This window comes from Suillus discolor (genome assembly GCF_016758755.1).
Source record: "Suillus discolor strain FC423 chromosome Unknown F5147scaffold_7, whole genome shotgun sequence".
Classification (NCBI taxonomy): Eukaryota; Fungi; Basidiomycota; class Agaricomycetes; order Boletales; family Suillaceae; genus Suillus; species Suillus discolor.
In genome coordinates, this window is record NW_024541254.1 from 402,272 (window position 1) to 412,895 (window position 10,624).

A 10,624-nucleotide genomic window follows, 5' to 3' on the forward strand; every position below is an offset into this window, starting at 1 on the left:
CAACTCATACCAACTAGCTTACACTAACAGGGGTGACACCAACATATACATTTATGACGTTCCACCCGACATCCTTTCTAGTATCCGGCCTGCACACGATGTCCATGCACAGTCTAAGGTATGCCCTTGCATGTATCTATCTGTTGATGCGCTGACTCATTCTCTTGCAGACCACCAAAAATCCTGATCTACTCGATGTACGTTCATTTAGCCATCTACACCACCCTGTTCATATATACCATTATTGCAGTCCGATGCAACACCCCGTCGTAAGCCAGTGATAGTTCCCGTCCCCCGCACACTCAGGCCTCCTCCCATAACACACCCAAAGCAACGTCTTATTCGCTACCTCCGTAGAATCCTTCATTCTCGCACACACGCAGGTCCTCTTGTTCGAAATGACGAGCCTTGTGATCCTCTGGATGTATGTCCCTTCTACCTTGTTCCTTCGCAACTGGCTTAACGGTCCCATGCAGTTCCCTGCTACATCGCCCCTACCTCGCTCTCTTTCCGTGCAGGCCATAACTCAGAGGCTTTCAGATACAGATTCCCCCGAAAACGTGAGTTATTTACTATTGACCACCTGAATCACATGTTCAACTTACATCTTTTCAGTCTCGATCCACACCACCACCGCTAACCACTCAATCCTCTGCTACAACCTCCTTCAGATCTCGCCTACACCAGCTATCAATCTGGCGGCCTGTCGGTGCAGGTCATACATCACTGCCTGTTGTCAATACTCCCCTCGCGCAGGCTAAAGAGGTGTGCTGGATTCATTTTCTCACTGTACTACATGATTCATGGATCCATTTATAGCGCAACGCTGCGGCGGGTGCTCCCAAAAAGAATAAAGACTACATAGCCGACGAAGAATATGCTCCTTCTCGTCCTTCCTCACCCGATCCCCATTCACAGCAACCACCTGCAACAGCGCCAATTACCACCGAAGAGCATGGAAGCGGTAGATTGTGCGGGTGTTTCTAAATATCGTGCACGGTGTGGAGATGTAGTAGCCTCACAATGTCGATGTATCTGCCAAGAGGCCGATCCCCATGGGACTTGATTGTCACTGTAAGATATACTCTCATGCTATGTTTTTGATTGATTTTGCTTGAACACAAAACACCTGCGCATGATACCATCAAGGGAGGTGGTATGCGTAAGAGAAGACACTGCATGCAGCGCCTGAGTTGACGTTTGGTGGTTTACAGGAAATACTACATTCTGGGTGGGTCGGAGCGCTCTAACATGGGAATGTCATGTCAGTGAGCCGGAGAGAGAGAAGCTGGTTTGACAAGGAAGCAAACATACTGTGCACAGCTACTTAGGTTTGAACACCAGTTGGTGTCAGGGGCCTACGTCGCACGTCGAAAAGTCACCCCCAGATCCTCGAATGCATCTCAATTGCGATAACTGACATACTTGCCAACTCCTCGTGAATACAACTGATCAAGTTTTCAGCTCGATACAGCCCGCTGCGGCACTACACGAATTGATTCTGACACCGGTTATCAACCAAACACTCATTATAAATGATGAGGAACATAACGTCTATGTTTCATCCATTTTCTACTTTCCGGACGGATCTGCACTGAACATTTCTCGGAGTAAGCAGCTATGGCTACACGATTCGGCAAACAGCAGGAAATCTTGAACAGCTCGCCGTATATGTTATGATCGAGGATGACCTAAGAATTAGAAGCCCTAAGATTTCGATAGTAAAACTAGGTGGGTATTTGTACGTTGATATCGCAGTGTTTGTAGTCACTCATACCGGACTCGGATAGTCATCCCTTCTTTAGAGTCGGCCAAATCCCTGACTTTCACTGGAAATCATGAGACCCCAGGCATCAGTACGGTCACTTTGATAAACCTGCCTTGCTATCGTCTTGGATACCCATAGCATCTGAGGGGAACCAGCAGAGCATGTGAGATGACCCAACACTAAGCGGTACACTAGTTAATGGATGTTGCAGTGTATGTGACACTTTGAATGTACAGCCTGTAGCAATAGGTCGTTCGTATACCTGATTTTAAACTGCGTCTGCACTGTGCAGATCTTATGTAAATAGACGACGACGCCCTGACTATGAAACACGGATGAGCGAGAAGTCATGATGAGATTAGTTATACATGCAGCAAGATTTAGATGAGAGAGGGTGACCGAGCGAGGTAACAAACAGCAACTGGAACTATCACAACAAGTCGACGACAAAAATAAGCTATCTAAACTGAGCCAAAATCTCACTGCTCGCTGCAATAAATAATACATCCTGATTCCGTGTGAAGAGAGAAAACAAGGGGTCAGCGCAAAAAAAACATGTATACGTAAAAATTGAAGTAAGAATGTTCGAAAAGCAAGAGGAATGAAGCAAACACATAGCCCGAAAAAATCATATCTTCCATTCACCGTTTACTTGAGACGTTCCACACACCCTGGATCGAACCATTCACGGAAGTCTTGCTCAAAGTGTGTCCGAAACATGGATGGGTCTAGGTCCTCCAATGCTGATATAGATTGCATGGAGTCTGAAGATAAATTGGATTGTGGTTGGCTCGTGGGATTTGAAGCCGGAGGTACTGAAGGTGTCGGATCGAACCATTCACGGAAGTCTTGCTCAAAATCTGCCCGAAACATGGATGGGTCTAGGTCCACCAATGCTGACATAGATTGCATGAAGTCTGAAGACATGAAATTAGGTGGTAGATCTGATAAATTGGGGTGACCTGAAGGGTTATTGATCATGAGTTTAATATCCTTCTGATCTTTCATGGGACCACCGATACCTGGTGACGCAGGTGGCGACATGCCGCCCATAGGTTTGGCTTGAGCCAAGTTCTGTCCGATTCGATTGTTCTGAGGACCAACAAACTGCTGTTGACCTTGCACAGGATGAAAACCTTGCTCAGAAACACCGGGAGCAGCCGCTACTAATAGGTTCTTCATCTTTGCGGTCATATCTTCCAAGGCCTTCAGAACAGTTGAGCGCCCGTAGCCAAGCGCCGCAGCAAAAATCGACGACTTACTGCATTGGCATTGGCCAGATTCATCATGTTATGACCTGGTCCTGGAACCATGCCTGGGCTCATGGCGTTACCAGGATTACCCATGTTCGGTGGAACACCATGGGGCTGGAAGTTATTCATGGGCGCGCCTTGCATCGGCCCTGGACGCATCATGTTGCCATCGGGCATTTGTCGTGGCCCACCTGGCATACCCTGCTGTTGCGGGTGCGGATATCCTGGCCCGGGGCCCATGGATGATGTTTGTTTCATGGGGGGAGGTGTACGGCGCTGAAACTATTCGGGAGCGTGCCATGCTCACAAATCGTAAGGCCGCGGACGCGCCAGTTCCCGACTTCGCTGAAACACGTGCCGTACCTACCAACCTCACAATCGCCCACAATGAGTTATCGGTCTTACACACTCTTACTCACCCAATTCAGACAGCCGCAGACCATCTGAGACCTCCCCCAAGCGAGACTGTGTGATCGAGACAACTGCCAATGAGTCTTCCGCAAGACACCCCGAATACGATTGATCGAGCGTTTCACCCAAGCCGTCGACCAGCTACTGTCGTAGGACCCGCCATTCATAAGCAACGGTCGCATCGCGCCCACTCCTCTAATACGTGTTCCAATTCCGCTTGAACTCGATATGACCACCGTCCTTAGTATCGTCATGCGCGCCACACTGTTCGAAGTTGCCGAGCAGCACTTTTGGCGAGGAGGGTTCATATTGGGTACGCCGCACAACTCTCCTTGTTTTCTCTTCTGCTTAAAGGATCATAACAGTTTCTCGGCTGCATGGCAGACCTGCACGTTTTTTTGCCATCCCGTGCACAGCAATCCGCCACCGTGCCTTGCAGAGACGAGTGCACAGGCTTCAACGCATCACAGTCGTCGACTGCGATATCCTCGTCAGTCCCGATGTGAATGCTTACCGCGGTCCGTCTCATTCATCACTGCTCGCACCCACGCATTAAACTTTCTCAGCGCTTATCAATTATATGGCTTTCTCGTCCGGCCTTACATTCTATTACATCGAGCAACGTGTGCGGCTCATCCGTACCGCTATTGATGTTGCACGCGTTGCCAGTATTGCGCGTCAGACTGACTGATCCTAAATGCCATCCGTGTCTCATAACGAGTTGTCTCACACATAGCAGTAGTTAAGCCCACGTCGCATATTGTAAATGACAAGCCTGAACCATACAAGTTGGGAAGAGACCAGAGGACAGGAACGCACAAAGAACAGTCGAAATTTTTGTACCACATTTGAAAGGTCGAAGACAACCACACAAGTTGGGAAGAGACCAGAGGACAGGAACGCACAAAGCACAGTCCAATTTTTTATACCACATTCGAAAGGTCGAAGACACCAAGCCTCAACGGACATAATGTACAAGTGAAAACCCAGAACTCCAACGAGGGAAAAGAGACACACCAAGCCTCAACGGACGTAACATACAAGTGAAAACCCAGAACTCCAACGAGGGAAAAGAAACACACCAAGCTTCAATGGACTTAACGTACAAGTGATAACCCAGAACTCCAACGAGGGAAAAGAAACACGCTATACCATGGGCCTTCCGAATTGTGGACACCCTTGCTTCTTCATTAAGGCAATGAAATATGTCAGTAACAACGAGGGCACTAGCGGCCAGCGAGAGACAAGAGATCAAGATGGGTTGGAGATGCTGAGGGAAAGCATGCGTGTCAGTGGAGGTATGGGCAAGCATAAAAACTCACTGGCGAGAATAGAGGTGAAACCAAGGAATGGGCTGGCACGGGAGAGTGTTTTGGACCCACCGACGAAAGGAAATGGAAGTGCAGACTCTGAGGCTCGCCGTTCTTAAACGATCGCGAGCGGGTTTCACATGTGAAAAGACAAGGTTCCGAAAGCGTTTCAGATATAGTGCATCAACAACTCGATATGCATGGAAATGAGGTAGACAGGATACATGATTAGGCCAGTGCGAGCTCCACCTATTTACACTGTTCGCCACCCGGTACACCAAAGGCAGTTACTAAGTGAGGAGGGCAGAGCTACAAGCATCGTCCGATAACCATAACAGTGGGTGTAAGAAATGTATGTGTCTGGACGTTGCTGAAGTAATCGCTGACATAAGAAATTCCCGCAATCATTTTTGTAGAGAATTAGGCGTATCCTTCCCACAGAACCCTCCTTAGAAGTCGGGAATTATGTAATGCGCTGTAATATGATTAAGCCAATATTAATGATCTTCGAATGCATCTCAATTACGATAACCGACATAGTACTTGCCAACTCCCTCCAACTCCTCGGTGAATATAACCGATCAAGTTTTCAACTCGATACAGCCCGCTGCGGCACTACACGAATTGATTCTGACACCGGTCACGAACCAAACACTCATTATAAATGATGAGGAACACATCATCAATGTTTTACCCATTTTCTACTTTTTGGACGACGGACAAATTATCTGCACTGAACATTTCTCGGAGTAAGCAGCTATGGCCACACGATTCAGCCGACAGCAGAAAATCTCTTGAACAGCTCGCCGTATATGTTATGATCGAGGACGACCTAAGAATTAGAAGTCCTAAGATTTTGATAGTAAAACTAGTATTTGTATGTTAATATCGCAGTGTTGAGTAGTCACCCATTCCAGACTCGGATGGTCATCCCTTCTTTAATATGCCCAGTGCCTCAGATTCATTTCACCCACGAACTCGAATGCTCACTGGCAGGTTCGTCCTTGTAGTCCACCATCACCGAGCGCTCGACGCGTACCTGTATATCGAGTTCCATGTCGTTGGAAGTGCAATGCGATGCGGGCCTGAATTCCGCATCGCCGGCGGTTTTACTAGTACAGCCTTTGGAGTGACCCTCGGACTCGAACTGTGAGCGCAGACCGGACATTTTCTTCTGCGCACCGAGTGTGGGACGCGCGACGATCACATTTTCCAAGTGTTGAGGGTCTGGTTTTATATTTTCTTTGTAGATGTGCGTGAACGGAAAGAAGATAACGGAACGAATGAACATTGCGGCATGCGTCAGTGGAATAGCAGTAAAGTTGTGGAGTGGCGCGCACCTCGTACGTTGATGAGGATCCGTTGGGTCATGATCCATGTTACAGCATAGCCTACTGATGCCCTAATAGTGTTCTGAGTGGTCTGGTCTCCTTGATGTTATCCAACGCGAAGCTTACCCTGCCGTCTAATAATAGGAGTGAGCCAAGCTGAGTCAAAGTGGTGTATCCGTAATTGAGCATACGTACCTGAGTCTGGATATTGGGTGTATGATAAAAGACGAGATTCAACACATTCGACGCTGAGGAAATGTCAGGAGGGTGCTTATTATATGCAGAGCGTACTTGCCAGACAACACGATGAAATACCCAATGCCATCATAGATCAGGCTAAGTATGATTAGCAATATGCATTGACCCTGCTAGTAGCTAAGGACTTACACCCGTATCAACTGCTCTACTCTAACAGCAATGATTGAGCGATCATCAAGACAGAATATAAGAGGCGCACCTGCTACTGAGAGGGTTATAACGTAGAAGATGCATGGTTGAAACCGTCACAATCACGACGTCATACAATATCACAGCGAGGTAGTAGAACCAGGTTGACAATACTTTGCCAGAATTTGTTGAGGTACAGCTAATATTATAGATCAGAACAGTCCAGACTGGAGGTCGAGGAACCACTTACTTTCCCTAAAAAGGACGCTATTTGCATGAGATCTTGTTGTAACAAAACACTGACGTACATCAATAACACTAGCTGTTGGTTCTGATGGTCAGTACAAGTTCAAGATTAAATTATGAGCCCTGAGCTTACGGGTTCCGTGAAATATATCGGCAAACCACTCCGCCTAAAACGAATCAGAGGAAGGATATCATGGTTGTGTAGTAAAAGCCCACCGAAGTTGACAAGAGGTATAGGCACAATAGTATAATTCCTATCTGCCTATCTTTTCTTGCAATATGGAATGTCCTACATGGTATTTCAAGTCTGTGCAGCTGCAACCCACAAAAAGTTCAACAAGACGTACCTGACACCCAAGGTGACCTGTGATATCATAGTTTGTATGGCTACAATGTGATCAACAGAGTCCTGGTGAGTGGATACCGATAGAACAGACCTTTAAAGATAGGCGCCACAATATAGTATTGTTGACACGTTTGTTGGGTATAGGTGGTGGAGAAGTATCCATAATTACTGACGACCATAGCAATGATACTAACGTAGCTGCACTTGATGTGAGCGAAATAAATCAAAATAATAAACTGGGGACAAAACGTACCGTATGAGAATGAACAAGACGCAAGCAAGACTGATGGAAATCGAACTCGTTAACGATGATACGTGAATGCCCTGCTATGTGCATACCTTAAATGAAAGATTGACGATTGGCTTCGGTAAAAGCGCCATTCTGCGGGGAGTGTTAGGATATAACTGAACATAATCGGTCAGAATATTTACGGCAACAAAGAAAGACTCGGAAAGGACTTACTCGTAAGTTGCAACGGAGATGGATGCTATTCGCAAATACTTCTCCGAGGTTACGCTGTTTGTAATTGAGCTCTCCATTTAATAGACGAGGTATGAAAAAAGGAATGTAGGACCAAGCAGGACTCGGACGATGTAACGAACGCTTCTGGGGACACTACTATGACCCGGACGCCCCGCTTTCGAATTCGATAGAAAGGAAGTAACGCGACTCAAAGAGGAATGGAAGCAAGTCCCATCGTTTTTCTACCACGACCAATTCTACTCAATCAAACATTGGGCATTTCGACGAAATACTAAATTGTCAAGTAAGGTTTGCGTCGCTGTTCCTGTCACGGAGAATGAATTACGAGCAGCCGACCGACTGTGCGAAGGCCAAGGAGGCACTAGGACCCACCAACGTGACAGTTCAGTGCAACGCCAACTCGGGGCAGGGAGAGACAGAGTCCACGGACCTCTTAAGAACTCCGTAAAAAATCAGGTAGTTTGAACACTCAATGTCTTTAACATGTCGAGAGCTAGAGCTCTGTCGATTTTTGGGGTGTGAAACCACCCTAAATATTAATGTATGTATCATGTATCATGTACCTGATTCTTCGGGACTATGCCAGATTCAGACATATTCGAGTGTCCGAAAAATCGGAAAAGTAGAGTGTTTGAGCTCCTCATTTAACACTAGATTGGGACTGCATGGGAAATCCAAGGCCACACCTTTCAGCAGGAGGCGGTGCTTAGACCTGAGACTAAATGCAGGTGACCGACTACGAGCCAGGACTCATGCCACTGCTCCAGGACCCTAGCACTCCCGAGGACCTGGTGCAACACAGCATGCTACCAATAACTCAGGAGTTTCTTTGACACTATTGCTCAAAATGATCCACGACTCAAGCACCTGTAGACTGTGTTCACTCACCTCCCAGACTGCATCCCTCAGGGCAACTCAAAGTGTCACTTTGAGAACTTTGCACCAGATCCAGGAAAGGTCAAGCTGTATGGCAGTACAGAAGTACTAACAATGTATCAGAATTCAGATTTGCCAAGGATTAGTCTGTACCTTGTCCATCCAGATTTCAGAAGCGCGGGCTTGGCCTCACTGCTGTTGTGGATGTCCTTAATGCTGCATTTCCAGATCCAGCATTACTCCAAAATGGGCAGAGGAACTATGGCGTGCTCCAGTTATTAATCCAAGTCTGCAAAGATGACAGCGGGTACATACCTCGTCAGAATGACATAATCCAAAAGGAAGTTTAAGAGTTGAACACGACCCACTTTACCAGGGCAGTGACAGCTTGACTTTAGCTGGCAGCCCGTATGACAATCATCTTGATTCGCCTCGCGGTTCTCGCCTGTTGAACTTGCTCTCTGATGAGTTCGAACACAGCACCTCCAGAGAATGAATCTATGGACTTCAAACAGCGAATAATCTGTTGAATGAGGTTATTGATTAGACATGCTCGAGTAGGCAATAGAAAAAACACCTGTACAAGCCAATTAGTGCAAGCCAGCGATGCAGGAGTCAACGCACATTAATTAAGGTCCAACCCCAGTCGGTAGTGTCAATCGATTACGGTCATTTCGTGGAGTCCATCGATGATGGCATCACACATAGACCGGATCGTAACTAATAGCAACCGATAGTACAGACACTAGTACTGAAGGCGCATCCGATTGTCACAAGGTCCTGGTCCAGATGTCTCGAATCAGGTTGCTCTTATTTCAATTATTCATCATTTGTGATCTTAGCCAAAATCGGGCCAAGAATAATTTGGTCGAAAGTCGAAAGACTTCTGACCCATTTGACGTCGAAACGTAACATTCATGCTGACAGGCTTATCATCGCCAGGAATTTCTTTGATGGTTGTTTTCAGTTTTCTGGGAGATGAAAGGCAGGGACTCCAAGTAGCCACGTAGCTCCAGGGCCTCTACATTAACTGGGGTTCGTGCTATATTTGAATGCCTGAATATCAACATAATAACAAGACTACGAGAGACACCAACATGTCTTCATGATAAACTTACGAAGTAACGATGTAGTTGAGGAAAGTTGGCACTTTGCTGTATACAAGTGGCAGCATACAATGAGGGTGGATCTGCCAAAGAGGCAGATAGCCTGGGTACGACTTGAACGTTGGTGAGCACTAACGCCTACACATAACATGTCATCAGAGGAGAAAACATTGCATACGGCGCTCGAAATGGCACTTAGTAGCGCACGGCAATAACTGCAGGCTGAACGGGCTTGAGAGCTCGAACACAGGAATGGCATGAAAATTGACTGGAAAGTGAGGTTGGTTTGAGAAGGAAGGTATAAAAAAGCACATGTGTCTAGAAAAGGCTTGTTAAGAGGTAGCAGGCGCGCCTATACAAGTACTCACCAAAATCCTTTGGCAAGATGAAAATCCTACCTCAGCATGTCATGAAAAAAAACTGATGAATTACGATTGGGGTCAAGAAGTTATAAATTGCAAGGATTCTTGATCGTACAAGTTGGGTTTGAAATCCCTCGACGTCGATGTCAGGCCTGGTTTCCAGCTGAAGATCGATTCTATAAATGACCAACGACGGGGATCGTGAGAATGTTACTTCAAACATCAGCTGCATTGATATCTCCGCGGACAGCTGCTGGCAAAGCACGTCACTCGAATCGGAAGCACAGTCATATGCTCGGACAGTGGACACTAGAAAAATCATGCATCATGGCTGGTCCATCGAACTCCATTCCAAATTGATGACTGGCCGGGCGCGGTTCAAGACTGGAAAAAGCTCGCAGTCAGGCGGGATGCCTTGAAGTGTGGGATGCCCAAGCACAGACATTGGATGTCAGTGTTGGGCGGGCAAATAACATATACGCCAGTGTTTTGGATAGCAAAGAGCAACCACCGTGACATTTCGCTCCATGAACGACGTTACTCGGACGCTGCCAGGACCATCTGGGAGTTTGACTCGTGTGTTAACGTCGGTGACTGCAGGAGCTCCTTTCGAAGGACACATTAACACCATCTCTGTCCTGGCACTTTCATTTGATTGCGTTTTTCTCGCTGCTAGCGCTTCCAAGGACAACTTGAACACCATCAAGTTCGGGCCTTCGAGTTCTGCCAGCTCCTTGCCCAAGC

The 10,624-nt window shown here is 46.9% G+C and overlaps 5 protein-coding genes across 5 annotated transcripts; 2 read left to right on the forward strand and 3 right to left on the reverse strand.

Annotated features, from left to right (window-relative positions):
* Positions 1-98: 98 nt before the first annotated feature.
* F5147DRAFT_649284 (uncharacterized protein) lies at positions 99-1,657 on the forward strand (the record flags this gene model as incomplete). Its single annotated transcript, XM_041433330.1, has 8 exons — positions 99-118; positions 171-197; positions 251-269; positions 384-560; positions 616-765; positions 820-971; positions 1,215-1,268; positions 1,465-1,657. The coding sequence occupies 8 exons, from the start codon at positions 99-101 to the stop codon at positions 1,655-1,657; spliced, it is 792 nt and encodes a 263-aa protein (XP_041297232.1).
* Positions 1,658-2,104: 447 nt separating this feature from the next.
* F5147DRAFT_382645 (uncharacterized protein) lies at positions 2,105-3,453 on the reverse strand. Its single transcript, XM_041429499.1, has 3 exons — positions 3,031-3,453; positions 2,791-2,974; positions 2,105-2,730 (listed from the first exon to the last, which is right to left on the reverse strand). The coding sequence occupies exons 1-3, from the start codon at positions 3,277-3,279 to the stop codon at positions 2,417-2,419; spliced, it is 747 nt and encodes a 248-aa protein (XP_041297233.1). The 5' UTR covers positions 3,280-3,453; the 3' UTR covers positions 2,105-2,416.
* On the forward strand, positions 3,321-4,123 carry F5147DRAFT_769261 (uncharacterized protein; the record flags this gene model as incomplete). Its single annotated transcript, XM_041441034.1, has 4 exons — positions 3,321-3,488; positions 3,586-3,745; positions 3,798-3,950; positions 3,999-4,123. 4 exons carry the CDS (start codon positions 3,321-3,323, stop codon positions 4,121-4,123), a joined length of 606 nt encoding a protein of 201 aa, XP_041297234.1.
* Positions 4,124-4,269: 146 nt separating this feature from the next.
* On the reverse strand, positions 4,270-4,870 carry F5147DRAFT_382650 (uncharacterized protein). The gene has a single exon (XM_041429500.1). The coding sequence runs from the start codon at positions 4,742-4,744 to the stop codon at positions 4,391-4,393; it is 354 nt and encodes a 117-aa protein (XP_041297235.1). The 5' UTR covers positions 4,745-4,870; the 3' UTR covers positions 4,270-4,390.
* Positions 4,871-5,485: 615 nt separating this feature from the next.
* F5147DRAFT_758370 (uncharacterized protein) lies at positions 5,486-7,763 on the reverse strand. Its single transcript, XM_041440403.1, has 16 exons — positions 7,516-7,763; positions 7,392-7,457; positions 7,306-7,335; positions 7,144-7,250; positions 7,054-7,093; positions 6,923-6,995; positions 6,840-6,873; positions 6,769-6,791; positions 6,711-6,715; positions 6,531-6,659; positions 6,461-6,481; positions 6,369-6,409; positions 6,269-6,321; positions 6,200-6,207; positions 6,083-6,144; positions 5,486-5,984 (listed from the first exon to the last, which is right to left on the reverse strand). The coding sequence occupies exons 1-16, from the start codon at positions 7,590-7,592 to the stop codon at positions 5,704-5,706; spliced, it is 1,050 nt and encodes a 349-aa protein (XP_041297236.1). The 5' UTR covers positions 7,593-7,763; the 3' UTR covers positions 5,486-5,703.
* Positions 7,764-10,624: the final 2,861 nt, after the last annotated feature.

Bases quoted from the DNA above. Each gene is read 5' to 3' on its own strand.
- F5147DRAFT_382645 (XM_041429499.1), bottom strand. From the start codon at position 3,279: ATGAAACAAACATCATCCATGGGCCCCGGGCCAGGATATCCGCACCCG. The intron at 2,975-3,030 runs GTAAGTCGTCGA...ACTGTTCTGAAG, and splicing joins ATCTGGCCAATGCCAATGCA to GCCTTGGAAGATATGACCGC. The intron at 2,731-2,790 runs GTATCGGTGGTC...ATAACCCTTCAG, and splicing joins GTCGCCACCTGCGTCACCAG to GTCACCCCAATTTATCAGAT.
- F5147DRAFT_382650 (XM_041429500.1), bottom strand. From the start codon at position 4,744: ATGCTTGCCCATACCTCCACTGACACGCATGCTTTCCCTCAGCATCTC.
- F5147DRAFT_758370 (XM_041440403.1), bottom strand. From the start codon at position 7,592: ATGGAGAGCTCAATTACAAACAGCGTAACCTCGGAGAAGTATTTGCGA. The intron at 6,996-7,053 runs GTACGTCTTGTT...AATACCATGTAG, and splicing joins CAGGTCACCTTGGGTGTCAG to GACATTCCATATTGCAAGAA. The intron at 6,322-6,368 runs GCAAGTACGCTC...ACATTTCCTCAG, and splicing joins GTATTTCATCGTGTTGTCTG to CGTCGAATGTGTTGAATCTC.